We start from the raw sequence: 18,024 nt of genomic DNA, 5'->3' as shown, positions 1-18,024 counted from the left end.
ATTTTTTGGGAGTGCTTGCTGGGAGTTACATCCTTAAAATATGTGCAGCTTGTCCATGGTGAGAGCTAATAGCTGCTTGCTGCAAGTATCACTCTCTGCAGTACTTTTTGTAAAGCTGTGTGTCATATCTTGCTTTTGCCCGCATCCCTCACAGTAAGAATGTTTTTTTAAATGCTTTTTGATTTGACAAAGTGATGAAATTAATTAGTGTTTTTCCAGCATACAGTGTTCAAAAATGAGCTAAGTAAAGCAGTTAGTCACCTTGCAAATGTATGTGAAGAAGCATATTGCTGGAAAGATATTTAAGCATCCAAATAAGTGTGTATCTTTCAAGTACTTTGCCCTTTGAGAAGTGCTAAATATAACTGAAACATCTCTGTTAACGAGCTAAAATTGTTAGTTATTCAAGCTTTCCTACTGGCAAGATGATAGGAAAAAAGCTAAGGAGCATATTCAATACCAGCAACCTGTTTCACTTTTTAATTGTATTGATGCAGCTAAACTGGACTCAAGTGTTGTCCAAAGTATTCTGTAGGTAATTAATATTGTGGGTTATTTTCCACCATTAATTCTTGAATAACTGTGAGAAATCCAAGAGGGCAGGGAGGAAGAATGCACCAATAATTAAAAGGTTCTCGAGGAGACCCACGTAATTAGAGGCCTGTGCTGTGAATAATGGAGTGGTTAACACAGACCCGAAGAGGGTAGCTGGTGCTACTGGTCAGGGAAGGTTTGTGGGGTGTAGCTTTGTACAGCTGATGTTTTTATTAAGGTGGTGGTGTCTGGGGGGCGGCTGATCCTGCTCCGTTTTTAGGATCCCAGTGTGGCACAGCCTTGGCAGTGACCAGTGTTGGTAGGAGAGGGCATTATGTGGGAGTGAGGGCTGGGCAGTGCCCCCGGACGATTCCCTGCTGAGCCCAGTCCAGGTGGTTCATTTCTGATCCCGTGCTGCCTCCCATGATGGGGGATCTGGAATAAAACCCCAAACTGATACTGGAACAGACGACCCGTGATGGGGCTGCTAGGACCTGAAAAGGGCTCGTTAACAGCTGCGATCTGAGTGGTCTGACACGTGCAAATACCGGGTGCTCTCCGTGTGACAGAGTACAGTGTTTAACAGCAGCGAGCCAAGGACACCGTGTTTGTCACCTGTCAAGGACATTGCACCAAAAGGGGCACTGACACAGCGGGGAGAGCGGGGAACTCAAGTCTCCAGCAGCATCATGTGGTCAAAAGGGCTCTTGGGTGGGTGGTGGAGTTACTGGAAGTCTGGTGTCAGCAGTTCAGAATTGCCTCTAATCAACATCTTCCCTGAAGATACAAAAGTTACTAAATATCTTCTGAGACAGGGAAAACCCAAAGGTTGAACAATGACTTATTGATCAGTCACAAAAATTATGGTGATGAGCTGTAGTCAGCAGGCTAGTTTGTAATAAAGTGTGGTAGCTGGAAGCTGCAGCTGGGTAAATCCAGCCCAGAGGAACAGGACACCTCTGACCATGTGTGATCTGGGGTGGATTATGTGGAAATGTTTCAATAAAAAGCTGTGCTGCTTTCTGCAAAGATTATTCGATGCAGATAGGAGTTAACTCAAGGACATCCATGGCCTGTGCCTTTCAGAAAAGCTGCTGTTGATCATTTCATGCAACCTGAATTCAAGGGTCACTCACCAAAAGGTAGGAAATCTATGCCTCAAAGACAATTGCAGCTGTTGGATTTGTTTCCAATGCTGAACAGCATTTTTATGGAAACTTAATGTGTATGCTAGGGATATAGTACTCAAGCTAACATCTGATCATTTAAACTTTTTTTTCCCCCCAAATAAAGTGATTTTGGAAATCTTTGAGAATGAGAACCTAAATAATAGTCTGATGTTGTAATAGAATAAGGGATAAATTAAGGATAAATATTTTGTTACCTTAATCCTTTGAGATACTTGATTACTTCAGAGAATCTAATTATTGGAAAATGGTGTGCTTTATTCAAAAGCATGAACAAAAGAATGGATTTTGTGTGTCTGAATGTAGACATATTACTATAGTTTCTGACTTAATTGACACTTTTTCCTCCAGACAAGTGAAAGTCTATGTGAAAAATACAGTGTGAGGGGAAAAATGCATTTGGAAGCATAAGTTGTTATAATATAACTAGAACTGTTAGGTTAAAAGGTTTGAGTGCTCCAGTCTTGTTTGTCTTACTCAAAATACACCTTGTTATCATAAAGAAGAAAATACTTCTGGTTTGGAAAACGTAATGGTGAAATAAGAGCTTTGTAATAAATAATCTCATCAAGGGAGTAATACAGGAGATAGATGCTTAGCTTGTCACTTCTTGGTGCTTTGAAGTGTTTAATCCTCCAGCCTTAACATTCTTAAAATAGCTTAGATAATTTTCTTGACTCATAGAAAACATAATCTAGGGCTGTGAGCAGCCCTGTGTGTAGGGCTTGTGTGGCAGCAAGGAAAGCCACGGGTCTGTTTGGGGCCAAGGACATGAGGCAGAACACCAAAGGGGAATGTATTGAATCCTTACAGAGGTCAGCATTAAATCCTGTTCTGTCTAGTTTGGTGAGAGTCCAGGTTTTGAAACCTTCCAAGCTGTACTGTTGTTTTCTCTCCTCCTGTTTCTTACTTGTTCTGAGATGGGCGATGGAATGGAAAACTCAGAAGGGAGAGATGCAGAAAATAAGGACTAAAAATATAATGCATATGATCCCTGGTATAAATCTGCAGAGCCTGTCAGGATGGGTTTGTATGGTTTAAAAGATGACTAAGTAATCATACAAACAGTCTTGTTTGTCTAAGCAATTACAGAAAATTTTTGAAGATGCTTTTTATTGAAGTACCTGAATAAGATGGAAGAAAGTGTTCAGGAACCATATATTGACTTAACAGTGGTGAAGGTTCAAGTAAATGGTCTCTGAATTCATATTTTCATTATTAGGTCTTGCTGTTCTGTACTTTTTATTCAATTTTTCATCACTTATTAGCTTCCCACATGTAATTTCTCTGTAGTGTTGGAGTTTTTGTTGTTGTTGTAAGACTTCAATACTAATTCTCTTGCACTGAGTGCTTTTACTGGAGTTGTGCTGAAAAACCTTTGGCTTAAATTTGCCTCTTCCTTAAGATTTGTCCTGGAGTTAATTTTTTAAGTCTGCTTCTGTTTTAGTCCCTTTAGACAGTTTCTTATTTGTTCATTCTGTTTAGATATTATTAGATCCAAAGTCTTGCCTGCACTACTGCATTTATGAACAAAATGTGACTCTGCTTTGACTCTGTTGCCATGACTCTTGAATCTTTGAAAACCTTCAATTGCTTTTTAAATCTTGTCCATAAATGAGAAGTTATTGTGCAGATGCTAAATGCTGGGATTTTTCCCCCAATATTATTCTTGCATGCTGGGAGGATGCATTCATGGGTTCTGAATGGAAGTGCCACTTCTCTCAGCATTTTGTAAAGTGCATGAAGCATCCCCAGAAGAGTCCCTTTCTCATCTGTGGAATGATATCAGAATGTATAATCTGTTTTCCACTGTGGGACAGGTTTTATTTTTCTTCCTATAAATTGGATTTCTGCAATTGAACATTCTGCAGCATGGGACAGGCCTACACAAGGTATGGCATGAAAATAATGAGGCCTGCTTTTGCCATGGGCTCGGGTTATACTGTGCATCACCTGCTTTACGTTCACTGCTAACATGCCTGCTCTTAATGGCAGCCTGGGACTGGCAGATCAAAATCTCCTCATCCAGGCTTTGTGGGCACCAGGATGGAAAGCCATCAGGAGAAACTGAGATGGGCTGGGAAGAGCTGTTCTTGGAATCTAGAATAATGGGCTGCACTTGGTGATAACTTTCAAAACCACCAGTCTATTAATCTTTTGTAGGGTACCCAAGGTATAGTGAGTGATCTTAGAGTTGTGGGGAGTGGGGGTTTTATTTCCTTTTTGACATCCTTCATCCTGAAACGACAGCTTATTGACACTGCTGAGAAGGGAAACGTAGCAACTTCCAGAGCAAAAACACACACTAAATCCTCCTGAACTTCTTCAGCACCCAGATTGCCTTTCCCAAGTATTATCAGATATTATTTGTGGTAGACTTTGGCACACGTAATTAGAACACAGCACTTTAGGGGTGATTATGCTCAGAACCAGAATTTTTTATGGACAGCTCTTCATTGTTTGTACCTTTAATCTCTGAGAATAGAAACTGTAATGGCTACATACTGTTTCAGTGTTTGGACCCAGTTCTTTCGAATTTGAACTTCTGAAGCTGATTTTTAATAAATGGAGGCACTTTCTAGTTCCAAGGAGGATAATATGCTTCTGAGTTTCTTGAAGTTTGATTTTTACTTAACATCCATGTTGAAAATGGAGCAGAAATTGGTATATAAATAAGGGCAACCAGCCTTCTTTTATGAAGGTCTTGTGTTTGGGTAGCTTGGCAGAAGTCATAAAGTGTGAATGTGTTCCCTCCTAAAGGTTAAGTCCTTGCTGCTTTAAGTAATCCCTTTGGCAACTGAACACTCCACTCGTGAGATCTTTTCCTGAAATGGAACTGAATTACTAAGAAGTACATTACTCATGGTTGAGAGAACCCACTGGAGACCAGAATTATGTGAATATTAAAGAATTTGGAGGGTGGAAAGTGTTGACAGAGTTTCTGCTTCAAGCTGAAGGAAGATCCTGTAGCAGTCCCCAAATTAAGCAGTGAGAATTCTTTGAGGGCTTCCTTACGTGGAGCCCCAAGTTAAGCGTGGCTTCTGGACTCTGTAGGATTTTGATGGGTGCGTGTCCTGTCCTGAGGGGTGGTTTTGTGGGAGTTGGGAGATAACCTATCCATGGCACGTTCTTTCTATCTGACATAGGAGTAAAGAAGAAAACACATCCTAATTCTGCTGTGGAGGAGACCCCACATAGGGAACCAGTGCACTGTTCCTTGCTGCTGGGGGTCTGTTCTATTAGAGGCAAAAAATGCCTGAGAGAGGTTTTTCCAGCATGCTTTTCATGCAGCTTATTATAGCCATGTCTTCCTTGGCTTATTTTGAAGGGAAGAAAAGGCTTACAAGGCTGATGGTTATTCTTCCCCTGGGGCATGGGGAGGGTGCTTGTGTGAACCATCACAAGACCCTAAAACCAGGAGAAGATTCACTGGTTTGGGTAATTGAAATTGTATGAGCAGAAATCTTCCTTCCATGTGTAAAGAGCTGACTCTTCAGCCCGGAATGCTGATGTTCTCCTGCCTTTCTGATCACAAGTCTCTTGTTTTTCCTCTTGACTTCCCTCTTTATTACAGCAGTCATTTGCTGAACAATCCTCCTCATTTCTTCAGCTTGCATCATGTTTTAATTTCTACCCTATGACATCTTGATTGTTATTTATTGTAGGACTTTTTTTTTAAACTATTCCTCCAGTGTATTGTGACTCCTTAAAACAGCCCGCAGACATTCTAAAAAGAATCATTTAAATAAAGCTGTCTCATAGTGCCTGGTTATCCTCCTGCCAGAAAATCTTTGGAAAATTTTACCGACTTGTGTATTAATTTGCTTTGTTGATTTTTGTGCTTGGTGGGTTCGACTTATCAAGCATTTGATGACCTATTGCTGTGCAAATGCACAGTGATTTGTGATCGGTAAATGTACTGATTAATGTAATTAAATACTAATGATGCTTAAGTTGTCACAAAGAATAGTACATTTTTCCTAGCTTAGACTTGCTGGAAAAGGGATGCTTGTAGATTAAAAAATGGAGGTTGTGCTGTCTCGTTCTGAAAAGGCTCTTGCTGTGTACCTGCTTATGAAGTCAGTGAAAGGTGAATTTATTTGAAATATTAATCCAGGCAGACTTTACAGGAACAAATACACCGTCCCCTGAAACTCTCGTGGCTTTGCCTGTCTGGGCTGATCATTGCACACGCGAGAGCTGTGCCAGGGCAAGTTGCGGTAACCTTTTCTCGGCGGTGCGCGTGTGCCGGAGCCCGGCAGCGGCGGGACCGAAATAGCTCCGCAGCCGGCCCGCGGCGCGGCTCCGCCGCCCGGCCCTGCCTTCCCCTGCCCGTCAGCCGCGGGGCCCAATGGCTGCGGCCGGCGGGGCCGGCCCGCGGAGCTGCGGGGTCACACGTCAGCGGTGCACCACGCATGGCTGAGTCAGGCACGGCGAGAAACCGAATCCAATTCATATCCAGAGGGGCTCGCCGCTCTCAGCGCTTAATGGACTGGAGAGCTACACTCGCTTGTCCTGGAGGGGAAGATGATGGAGGAAAAAGTAAGGCTCGCTGATGGTGCAGTGAAGTACTGAAGAAATGATGGAAATATCTAATATGCTGAACTTAACAAGTAATGCCAAAGGATGCTGATCTGGCTTTCAAAGCTGCCTTATTGGAAGGAACAGAACTCCTTTGTGCTCTGATTCCGAAATTGTTCCCATGCTTCTGTGTTTCCTCCCTGATAGACACAAGAGGAAGGTGCGTATTTGGTAACAGGAATAATGTGTGGGCAGTATTCAGGAGAAGGATGAGGGAAAGGAAGAGTACTGTCCTTTGTGTGCACAGGTCAATTGAAATGTCTGCTGACAAAGAACAAGCTTGAGGGGGAGGAAGAGGGGCATAAGCGCTGTCGTTGTGTAAGTCCTGGCAGGGTGAGCAGAAGGGATTTTTTCTAAAGCCTCAGAGCAAGGCAGCTGTAACTTAGTGTGTAGATAAAGCTCTATAGCCTGATTCTACAAGTGTTGATTATGGCAATCATCCTAGCAGAGGATGGATCTAAGTTTGTATTTTAAGGAGAGTTAATATAAGTTTTAGAACCTAGGGGAAAAAAGGGGTAAAAATCGTGGTTAATATTCCACTGCTATGTCCTTTTTATTTATTTAAGGTCTCAGGCTGGGTTTGAGAGTAATAAGCATATTGGTTAAGCACCATAATTCTGTGTAGACAAGAGCTGGTTTTATGAAACAAGTATGTTTATTGGCAGTATTCAGTAGGATGCACATGGAGTTTTTATGTTGGAATACATGCTAATTGTTTTGGCAGTAGAATTAATTCGGTCTAATGACTTCTTTTAATAATTAGTAATATATTCAAAGCAATCTGTTGTTATGTATAAAGACAAACTGAAGCTCTCCTTCTACAGATTATTCCAAAGCATCATTAAATTGAAGAGCATTTACATTTTTTAAAAACAGCTCTTCCCTTACTACAAAAATAGGAAGCATTACCAGTATGACAAGTTGCCATTTTGATGGTACTTCTTTTTTCCTCCTTCACATATATTAAATAGATTTGCTTAAATAAAACCTTGAGCTTATTTGGTTTTCTTCATGAGGCAGCTGCTTTTATAGAAAATGCCTTATTCCCTTACAAAGGCAGAGCTTCCTTGATCCCTGTCTGAGGGGGAACATAATTTCTGTCATTGACTTAAAGTTCTTGAATGGGTGTAGTGCACATGTTCCAGTGTTCCTTTGGAGCCAGGGAAAAATGTGTATTGAATTTGTGAATATTGCCAAAACACATGAATATTCATGAAGTTGTTTGGTTGTTTTAGTTTGGGTTTGTTTATTTGGGTTTTTTTTTGTTTGTTTCTTTTTTTTCCCTGTAGGAAAATATTTGATAAAGCAAGATTTTCTTCCCTTTTATAAACTGTTGGGTACTGGGTGTTCTCACATATATGGGGCTTTTTCCAGCTTTAGTGAGTGAAGGAATGAGGGTTTAAAATGGTGTTTTCTTTGTTCTTTCCTTTCTTATGCTTTTAAATGAAAGGCAAGGTGTCACTAGGCACGCAGGAGAAAATTCTGCTTATGGGTTGGTGCTGTGCATTATGGCTTTCACAGCCCAGAGCGCAGCTGGTGGTCATCAGCTGGGGAATCAGTTGAAAGCTGACCTTGCAAACACTTCTTTTCAGGGTGAGATGGTCCTTGTAGCTTCAGATCTCTTTCTTGGAGGCTTGAACTAAGGCTCTGTGCTGGCTCCAGTGGGTGCTGTGGGCTGAGATTACAGGTGAATGCAGTGTGGCAACCATGGCTTCCTGGCACTTGGAACTCTCAGCATCTCACTGCTGTTGAGAAGTCCTGGTGGTGTCTGGTCTGCGCGGTGCTTCTGTGGACCAGAAGAGTTCCTGTTTGCCTGTTCTTCAAATGGGGCAGCTCTGCCTTGGTCAGTCCCATGTCCACTGGTGTAGATTGGTAGGAAGCTACAACAACACAGCTGTGGAACTCCCCAGTGAATGCCAATTTGTCTTGCCTTCATCGCTGGGGCCAGGCTTGTACTGCACTGGTGTGCAGTGAAGAGTTTGTGCATTCCCTGCAGAAGCAACCTCCTGGCCCCACTGGCTTTGTTAGCAGGAGAAAGGGGATGTGACCAACAAATCCTTCTATGAAAGAAATCGAAATTACTTGGTAGTTCTGGTGTCTTCCTTTTTCTTTGAACACTTGCAACTTCTTCTGAAGCCTGTTTACAGGAAAATAGAAGTCACAGGTCTTCTTTCATATGTACTGGCCACAGATGTATCTCCTTTTTCAGAGTAATGGTAGAGAAGCTGAGTGACACAACTTTCCCAGTCAGGTATCACAGGGTAAAGCCAGTGCCTATCTCTTTTGATGTGCTAAGCTCCGCCTCTGTTTTTTCCCTTTGTTCAGATTTAAACTCATATTAGTTTTCTTGTTCATTGCAGAGCTAAGTGGTATTAAGGAGTAGCATTGATCTGAGTGCTCATGCTGTTGAACACATGGAACTTCAAGTTTGTTGGCTATATATCCAACAGATCAAAGAAATATTTTTTGTGAACTGTGACTCAACAGTGATGAGATTTAAGATTGACATTTTAGATGGCTGTTACTAAGATGAATAAAGATTCGTGATTCAGCCAAGTGCTTTCTCAAGCCAAACTGCTTGAATTCTCAAAAATTTTGCAATTTTGGCTTGCATCTTGTGGCTAATAGATGATGTGTCAGTCTCACAGTTAGCATTAATCTGTGCATTAAAGGAGGAAAGTACAACGTAGAAGCAAGCAAAGGAGTGCTGTGGCCAGCTGCAATTTGAACAGCCCTTTGAAATTATTTACTAATCTGTCTGTTTCAGAACCAGCTGATTTACTATTCAAGAATCGTGTCCTCCTCCAGCTGGCAGCCTCTGCCTTTCTGGTGTGGTGTGCTGAGCTGAACTGATGGCCCAGGCTCTGCAGGGATGGCCGTAGCTGGCAGCAGGAGCAGGATAGATAATCCCTGAACACTGCCCCTCTCCTCCAGGCTTGCTGGCACCAAAAGCAGAAGTAGCCTCAGTTCCCACTCTGGGAGGTCCAGCCATGCCTGACATGGTCCTTCCTTTGGGCATGGCTCAGGAGGAAGTGTGGTGCCAGCTGAGTCAGTGTTGCTTCCCGTAGCACCTGTTTTTATCAGCTCCTAGGAAGGGATTATTAACTAGGGTTTGCCCTGCTTCACTGGGAACTCTGAATCACTGCTTGGAGGGTAATGTGGTTTTAGATGGTTTTCTGGATTAAGAATCACGTTTTAATTGCCTTCTCTGTTAAAGGGGAATTCATGTTTGCTCTGCCAAAAAGTGTGATAAGCCTGCATCCCATTACAGTGGCTCAGTTTCATTTTCTATCATGTTTCCCTTATTTAAAGCAAATAGAGCTCTTTAGTTACTGAGAAACAGTGAGTCATGCATTTTGATACTATAAAATGTGACACCTGCAAAACTCTGTTTTCTCACAGCATGGTTGGAAATGTTATCAGGTCCAGGATCAAAGCCGTGCTTCAACAGAGGCCTGATCACATGAGGCTTTATTGGGATTTGCAGAGATGTTTTGTCACCAGACTGCTATGTAGGTGTACATACACACACCCCGTTTTGTGGCATCCTTGATGATACCATAGCATGCAAATATAAATGCACAGATGAGATACAGAGGTTCTTTAAAAAAAAATTGACCTTTTTTTTGAAGTTTAGCTGTAGTAGCTATGGATATTGTCATGTTTAAACTGGGGTTAGACTTTGGTCTTGAGTTTGAGACTGCAATCCATATTTCTTCCATATTTCTGATAATGTATGGGCATATTTTATATCTATTTAAATGGTTAAATTATGTATGTATATGTCCGTCTCAAAGGAAAGGTGCAAACATTTTCCTAAATTGTTGATGTTTTTGAAAAGGAGGTTTTCAGGTGTCACTCTTGCAAACTTTTGCACATTTCACTTTAAAAATAAAGAATTTACCTTTCTCTAATAGAGAGGTAAAACAAGTAAGGAGACATGTTAACCGTGCTGAAATGTTATAAATATTAATACCTTCAGAATTGCACTGGAAGTCCTCAGGAAATTTCCTTTTAATGGAAGTGCTTGGATCATTATTCTTGGACTGTAAATCCGAGCGTTTTCAACCAGAAGCAAGGCTTGCAGTTCTTTTCCCTTATTCAATAGACCTTTGGCTGACTCCACATCCCAAAGATGCATTTCTTACTGCAGCATATTTTAAGCTTGGCAGGAAACAGGATTGCAGTAGATTCCCTCTGCACCAAACTTCTGCTTTGTCGACAGGAGATCCTGCCCTCATTCGGGCAGGGTGGGGAGAAGCTTGTGTGCCTTAGGGAGAGGTACATTTCTGATTCCTTGCATTGTCCTAAACGCTCATTTATCGCAGGCTTTTTGTTCTCTAAGCTCCTCTTCTTATCAGTCACTGAAACCTGAAACTGCAACATCTCATGCTGATGGAACAGCCTTATTTTTTTGTTGTTGTTACTTCTAAGCAACCTAAAAAGAGGACACTGCTCAATCTGCTTGTCCAGTGAATGCTTTTGTATTTGTTGTGCTTGTCTTAGCTAGGTCATCATTCTTAGCTCTCTGTGTTCTGCTACAGCATTCCTGCAGTCATTATTTCAGGTCTCTTGGTAGGAGTTATGGGATTTGCAGGCTGCAAGCAAGTGGGGCATTGAGGTTCCTCTGGGAAATTCTGACTCTGCTTTCTGTCAGATCTCGTAGCTGTGCAGATGTGTGTCTGGGTTATCCACTACCTGAGGCTTTGGGAATTTCTTCAGTTAAACCCATAAATAAGGAGTGTTGTCATGCCCACACTTGAAAGTTAAATAGCAAAAGAACTGCTTTAGGAATTCTGGTGGGGTGCAAAGACACAGACATGTTTGTGCTGTCCAGACATAATTTTTTCTCTTTAAAAGAGTATAAATAGAAGATATAAGGATTTTTGGTAAATTCAACAATAGCTGTTGCAAGTTGGTATTTAAATTTTAGATAGTTTCTGAGAGTGGTGGATCTCAAAACTGACTAGTTTTGTTGGTTGGGTTAATAATTTCAAAATGTAATTGATATCTTTAATTGAGTAATGTAACTTAATCACAGTCTGAAACATCTTAAACTATTATATTAAAATTTGGTGGTTTGGAGCAAATATCCTACTTGTTACTGACAGTCAGGTGGGCTGTGGCTTTGATAGTATAGTTCATGTTTGCTGCCTGGGTTGTGGTGGTTTATTATTGTTCTTTATGAGAACAAGTGAAAATTTAAAACAGAATGTGCAGAAATAAACTCTTGACTGGTGTGTCTTCATCCCCTAGTTTATGGCTGACTACCTTTGCAAAGGGCAAGTTGCCGGAAAAGTGTGAAGTCAGCCTGTGGTCTGAGAAGGGTTCACCAAAATAGGTTTCATTGGAAAAAAATTATGCCCAACTTCTAATTTCATTGTTTGATTAGAAAATCTAATTTAACAGTAAGAATCAAAATAAAATGCTCATTTGTGTTTGGCTCACCCATTCTGGAAGAGATTTGTGTGAATGCAGGTTCACATGCAGGCTCAGCTGATCAGGTGCTGTCTCTGTAGATCACACAGCAGCAAACAGGTAATTCCTGCTGTCTACTTAATGTTCCAAGTAATTGTTCCTGTTTGTAAAAATAAACATGACTACAACAAAGAAAATGGAGCTGGATAATCCTAATCTTGGAAACATGTCCACAGAGTGTGAATGCCTTGAAAATTTAGATGTGTGATGTCCCTGAGATTTTGAAATGCTGAGCATTTCACTTATTTCTGTTTTCAGCACCTCATCCCGTGTTGCTAAAGGAATAGACTACACCAAAATGAGCCTCCATGGTGCGAGTGGTGGACACGAGAGATCCAGGGACAGGCGCAGATCAAGTGACAGATCTCGTGACTCATCCCATGAAAGAGCAGAATCTCAGCTCACTCCATGCATCAGGAATGTCACTTCGCCAACAAGACAGTATCATTCCGGTGTGTGCCGATCTCTGCCATTTCAGGATTAAAATTCTCTAAACTTGAGTACTATTTTGTTAAAGGAATACAATAAAAAGTGTTATTTGTTGATGACGCAACATACCATTTCTTACATGTGCCCTGGGCTGGGAATACCCTTCTTTGATAGGCTGTAACTTTTTCTTCAGTCTGCAGTGTGTATTCCTACATGATGCTCTTATTTAGTTCAAAGCACAAGAACAATCTAATTTTGCTAAGATAATGGAGTAAACACTTCCCTTTACTGGGTAGGGTCTAGATATTTGGAAATAGAGGAAAAAGGGATTTTGTGTAAGTGACAAAACATGGTTTATTTCTTTGAGCTATAGCACCAACTGTGATGCAAGAGCTTCTGTATTGTAGAGTTCCTTTTTCAGTACTAGAATAGTAAATTTTCTTTGTAAAGACTTTTGGGGAAGGTGAGGTGGCTTTGATGTCTACGTGACACAAACTTCAGAATCTCATAAATGGGCAGTTATTTTTGAAGGTTTCTTTAACCAGAACAGGTTTAACCAAAATCATTTCTACTGAACTTCTCAAATTGATGTGTTTTGTGCCTGGAAAGACACCAGCTGCATAGGACTCATGTAAATCTCTAATTTCCTGGTTTCTCTCCTTCCGCCTCGTGGCCACTAAAGATCGTGAGAAGGATCACAGTTCATCTCGGCCCAGCAGCCCCCGGCCTCAGAAGACATCCCCAAATGGTTCTGTTGTCAGCATGGGCACCAGCAGCAGGAACAGCAGCCAGTCAAGCTCAGATGGCAGCTGCAAGGCTGGTGGGGAAATGGTGTTTGTGTATGAAAATGGCAAAGAGGGAGCTCGGAATGTCAGAACTTCTGAACGAGTGACGCTCATTGTGGACAACACCAGATTTGTTGTAGATCCTTCCATCTTCACTGCACAACCTAATACAATGTTGGGCAGGTTTGTATCTTTTTTGGTTTTGGTTTTTTTCCTTAGTCCCCAACTGTTACAGAGAGGCATAAATACTTTGTGGATATTTACACTGTTTAAATAGCTGTTGGACTTGTATTGCTGCAGCCGATCTTGCTAGTTTAATATTAACAGTTTGCAAATGTCTTTAAGTAAAAATCACATGCAAGTTCTCCTCTGGTTTTGGCAGGGAGGCCAAGAGATGTCTGTTATCTAGAGATGACAGCTAATAAATTAACATTTCATGATGTTCCCATTTCTTTCTGTCTTCCTGGGCATTGCCTCTGCGTTCAGTCTGCCTCATTCTTCCTCTGGTTTTTAAAGCTAGGTGCTTCATAAAACAAAGTGGCATAGTGAGTGTAGACAGTCTCTTTCAAAACAGCAAGGAGGAAAACCTTGAAGGAATTTATTTTGCTTAGTGGGCCTACCCTGACAACCTTCAAGCTCAACCCATTTATCTTCTGAAATGTCAAATAATCAGTGTAACAGAGCCACTCAGCAGAGACACTGAATGCTCAAAATGATCAACACTTGAATGCAAGTCCAAAATACGTGCGTAATGTTTTCTGTAGCAACTATAATGAGCAACGTTTTTGCTTGGTGGGAAAAGATTCAGTACTTGACCTGCTCAAATTCTGGTTGGTTTTGCCGTGTCCAAATGCAGAGGGCACCACTTAAAATCGTGCATCAGGAAAGAAAAGAAATGAAGGTTTGTCTGTGTCACTTTGGATTTGGCTTTTTCATTAAAATATGGTTGTTTCTCAGCACACAAGGATATAATCATACTTAAAATACACATATATAAATCTCTTTGCCATGGTACAGGTAATAAATGTGATTAAACAATTTCTGCTCTGTTTAAGTCACTACAGTGTGGGATAAATAGTACCTTGGATCCCTGTTTTGAGAAAAGTTGGGTGAGTCACAGAGAAGGCAAAAACTGCTTCTCTGTCTAAACTGTCAAAAGAAATAAATGGAAGTAAGAATCAATAGAATTAAATAATTGATTAAAAGTGCTTGTATATTATATGATACATGCACACATGTAAATATCCAGACAGACTGGAAGTGTATCAGCTGAAATAAAGCAATGAAATAGTTTCCTTTTCCATGCCCAGCCTCGGAGTAAGTGGTGCTGCCTAATGCACTGGATTCTTTGTGCGTGTGTGATGCTGAGTTATTCTCCCTTTGGGATGGGTTCAAGGAAGAAGCTTATTTTATCTTCTGCTAATTGAAAAGTAGGTTAATAAGGATACGGAAATACCACTCTAACACGCAGGTTATTTATAAACCCACTTTCCCTCAATGTCAGTCTGCAGGACACTAAGCAGGAACAGCTTGGGAGGTAAAAGTAACTATAGTAAGAATGTATTATTTGCCTTAAGCCTGTATCCTGTTAGACTGCATTTTCCTGAGTATTATTTCTTGTGCTGAAGAGCGGTCAGAAAAGACATGTCAGATCATTAAGTGAAAAACCTAAACCCAACTGAACAGAAGACACTGCTTTTTCCCTGCAGTTTCTGTACAACTTTTTTGCATTTTATTTTTCTTATTTACAAACAAGAAAACCATAGTAAGGAATTTTAACCCAAATTATTTTGATTCTTGAGCAGGATGTTTGGATCAGGCAGAGAACACAACTTTACTCGTCCCAATGAAAAAGGAGAGTATGAAGTTGCTGAAGGAATTGGTTCCACTGTGTTTCGTGCTATTCTGGTGAGTTTTTAGGGGCAATTACTATTAGGACAAGCACTATTAAGAAGTAAAACTTCCTGGTTTAAACTAACTTGCATATCTACATTTTGTGGATGGCATAGATACTGCTCTTTTGTTTAGTACAGGGGGGAAAATGCTTGACAGGACCCCCCTTTTCCTAGACATGAGCATGTAACAGTTGGGGAGAGAGAAAGTACACATGAAGGAAACCAAAGATTACTTCCTGACAGACATTAGTTTACCTTTTCCTATGCATTTAGTTCACCAAATTCAGGTATATTCTGCCCTTCTAGAGCTGAAATTAGGTGACACAGAGTACTGGAAGTTAATTTCCTGCAGCTGACAGGAGTAAAGCAAACTTCAGTCTGAGATGGAAACGGCCCCTTATGTATTTCATATCCACACAAGGAAGTAGAGCTGCTGTACTGCTTTGTCAGTAGACTTGGAATGGGAAGAGCTCAGTGAAATATAGATAAAAGACAGCAAAATTATCAGTATTAATAGTTGTCACTTAAATAACAGTTTTAACCAGAACTCACTGCTCTGAATGCAGCTCTGAAAACTGATAAATTTGAGGACAGGAAGATTCAGAAAGTTTAACATTTGTTGCTGTCTTACATTTTGGGGGCTTTCTTTGTGGAGAAGCTATCATAAATAAAATGCTGAAATGTTTCTGTTGGCGAGTGTTGTGCATTGTGTTTTTTCTTGGTGCATTCCTGCAGGATTACTACAAGACTGGGGTGATACGCTGTCCTGATGGGATATCTATTCCTGAATTGAGAGAAGCATGTGACTATCTCTGTATCTCCTTTGAGTATAGTACTATAAAATGCAGAGATCTGAGTAAGTACAGAGTTTATTAAAATAATTTGAATTATACAAATTGATTAAAGTGTGTGTGTTAATTGTAAATCATATCCTTCATAGAGATAAAGAAGATGGCTGGCACTACATGAACGAAATCCATCCCTTTTTGTCTCTCGTGCAATAAAGCCCTAAAACCAATGGATTTATGTTCTTTGAAAAATAATGTCTGATATTTCAGTATCTGATTCTCTGCTGTGGTCACCCTGGGGAATATTTCACTCTATGATTGCATGAGCAGTACAGATACAGTAACATTCAGTGGTACATTTTTTTTCTTGCTTAGGGGGATGAGGCTGTCTCCCTGGTGGAAGTAGCCCAGCTTTGCTGATGGAGTGGGGTGCTCCAGGGTTCCCAGCATGTGCTGTTCTCTCCAGCTCCTTCATCCCTGAGCACAGCCCAAGTCTTGCCTGTGCCTCTGGTCCCTGTGCTGTCCCTGTGTGTGCAGTGCAGGGGCAACCCATGGCATTCCTGCTGGGAATGCTGTGCAGGACACCTGTGCCTTCCCCAGCAGGGCCACCCACCCTGCCACACGCCCGGAGCTCTCTGTCCTTAGAGGGATTTAGCAGCTCCTGCTGTGAGGGCTTTGAGAGGCTTTGGTTTTAAGCTACTGCTTATGAAACATGGGCTGTGTGCTCTGCTCTTCCAGCAACTGGCTTAAATAATGCTTCTTTTAGGAAAACCAAGAGCAGTCTTGCACAATTACCAAGTGTTTAGCAGTAGTAAAACATAAAGGGGGTCTCAAAGTCACTCCTCTGTCTGCCCAACACCATGTTAATATCTGCAAGATGGGCCTGTTAGTTTCAGCTTCTGGTAAATATTCAAATAAGGTCTGAACCTACATAAGCTCATAGACTAAGTGTCTTTACACCTGTCTGCAGTAAATACTACAAGATAAACAGATCTTCTGTTTCTTATTGCAGCCTTCATCTCTTTACCAAGCTCTCAAATGTGCCTGTGCTTAAAATTTTCTTCTAGGTGCTCTCATGCATGAACTGTCAAATGATGGTGCTCGCAAGCAATTTGAGTTTTACCTGGAAGAAATGATTCTCCCATTAATGGTAGCCAGTGCCCAAAGTGGGGAGAGGGAGTGCCACATCGTTGTGCTGACAGATGATGATGTTGTTGACTGGGATGAAGAGTATCCCCCACAAATGGGAGAGGAATATTCACAAAGTAAGTTTATCCTCATTGTTCCCAGCAAGCCACGCCATGGTAGAGGTAGCAGTGAAAGTGCTGATTTAAAGTTGTTGTACAGGAGCACCATTAGTAAAGTCTTTACAATATCCCTGCTGCCTCACATAATAAAAACCTCTTCGTTTGGGTAGTTCTGCTTAATACTTCGTTTCACAGAAGCATATGTTGCTTGTTATGTTCAAATCTAATTAAAAAGAGAAGCTAATTTTTATTATTAAGGTATTGTCAGCTAGTGAGGGGGAAGAAAATACTTCTTCAGAAAGAGCTTGAGGAGCAAAATGGGTAGGAGTCTTGCTTACTGTGGGAGAACAACTAGAAGGTCTTTTTTGGGAAGAAAACAAGTGTTGTTATTTTTGGAGTATTAAAGTTGTGTGTATGATGTGTTTAAGCACCTGTAAATGGACTGTACTTCCCTGCAAGACATGCAACCAACCCATTCCCCAGTGTCTTCAGCTGTTTTCTCAAGTTCTTGAGTCTCCCCCTCTTCTGAAATAGAAATACTGGAGTAAAGCAAAACAGTGGAAAAGATAAACCTTCGTGTTTTAAGGCTAGAAGGTTACTATTTGAATATATGGGGGTTTTTTCTCATTAAAATGTATTTTTAGTTATTTACAGCACGAAGTTGTATAGATTCTTCAAATACATTGAAAATAGAGACGTGGCCAAATCGGTTCTGAAGGAAAGGGGGCTCAAGAAGATCCGCCTGGGCATCGAAGGTGAGGGAAGCATTGCTTGTACTCTTGGGGCTTCAGGGTCTGCTGCACTCCTCTGCTTTATGGTTTTCTCTGTAGCTGGAAAAGAAAGGGGTTGGTGTTGTCTTTCCTACTGAGGCTGGGTGACAGAACGGGCAACAGAGGGGAATGGTACCCAACAAGCAACAGGCTCCAGACAGACTGGTGTCCAAGCTGTGTCTGGCTGCTGGGCTCTGTGCAGACAACTTAGGTGGTTTCTACTGGCTTCATGACTTGCATCTCATACCTGTTGCCCTTTAGTTTCCACACAAAATCTTCTCTGTGCTTTGTTTAAAGTAATATTTCTATAGCTTTGGATGTTGTGTTCTT

General features: G+C 41.2%; 1 protein-coding gene across 6 annotated transcripts in view; it reads left to right on the top strand.

The window, feature by feature from the left end:
* BTBD10 (BTB domain containing 10) overlaps nt 1-18,024 on the top strand; it is a 29,208-nt gene that overhangs the window by 7,670 nt on the left and 3,514 nt on the right. For 4 of the 6 annotated variants that reach the window (XM_048305592.1, XM_048305590.1, XM_048305593.1 and 1 more), the window contains 6 exons: nt 12,039-12,232; nt 12,892-13,177; nt 14,800-14,902; nt 15,625-15,745; nt 16,745-16,942; nt 17,569-17,679. In XM_048305592.1, the coding sequence (XP_048161549.1) occupies nt 12,079-12,232; nt 12,892-13,177; nt 14,800-14,902; nt 15,625-15,745; nt 16,745-16,942; nt 17,569-17,679 (973 nt within the window). In that variant the 5' untranslated portion in view covers nt 12,039-12,078. Of the gene's footprint in view, nt 1-6,121; nt 6,463-12,038; nt 12,233-12,891; nt 13,178-14,799; nt 14,903-15,624; nt 15,746-16,744; nt 16,943-17,568; nt 17,680-18,024 lie in introns of those variants that run through there. The other 2 variants (XM_048305588.1, XM_048305591.1) reach the window with 2 other exon arrangements.

This window comes from Corvus hawaiiensis, chromosome 6 (genome assembly GCF_020740725.1).
Source record: "Corvus hawaiiensis isolate bCorHaw1 chromosome 6, bCorHaw1.pri.cur, whole genome shotgun sequence".
NCBI lineage: Eukaryota > Metazoa > Chordata > Aves > Passeriformes > Corvidae > Corvus > Corvus hawaiiensis.
This window is presented reverse-complemented; position numbering and strand designations above follow the sequence as displayed.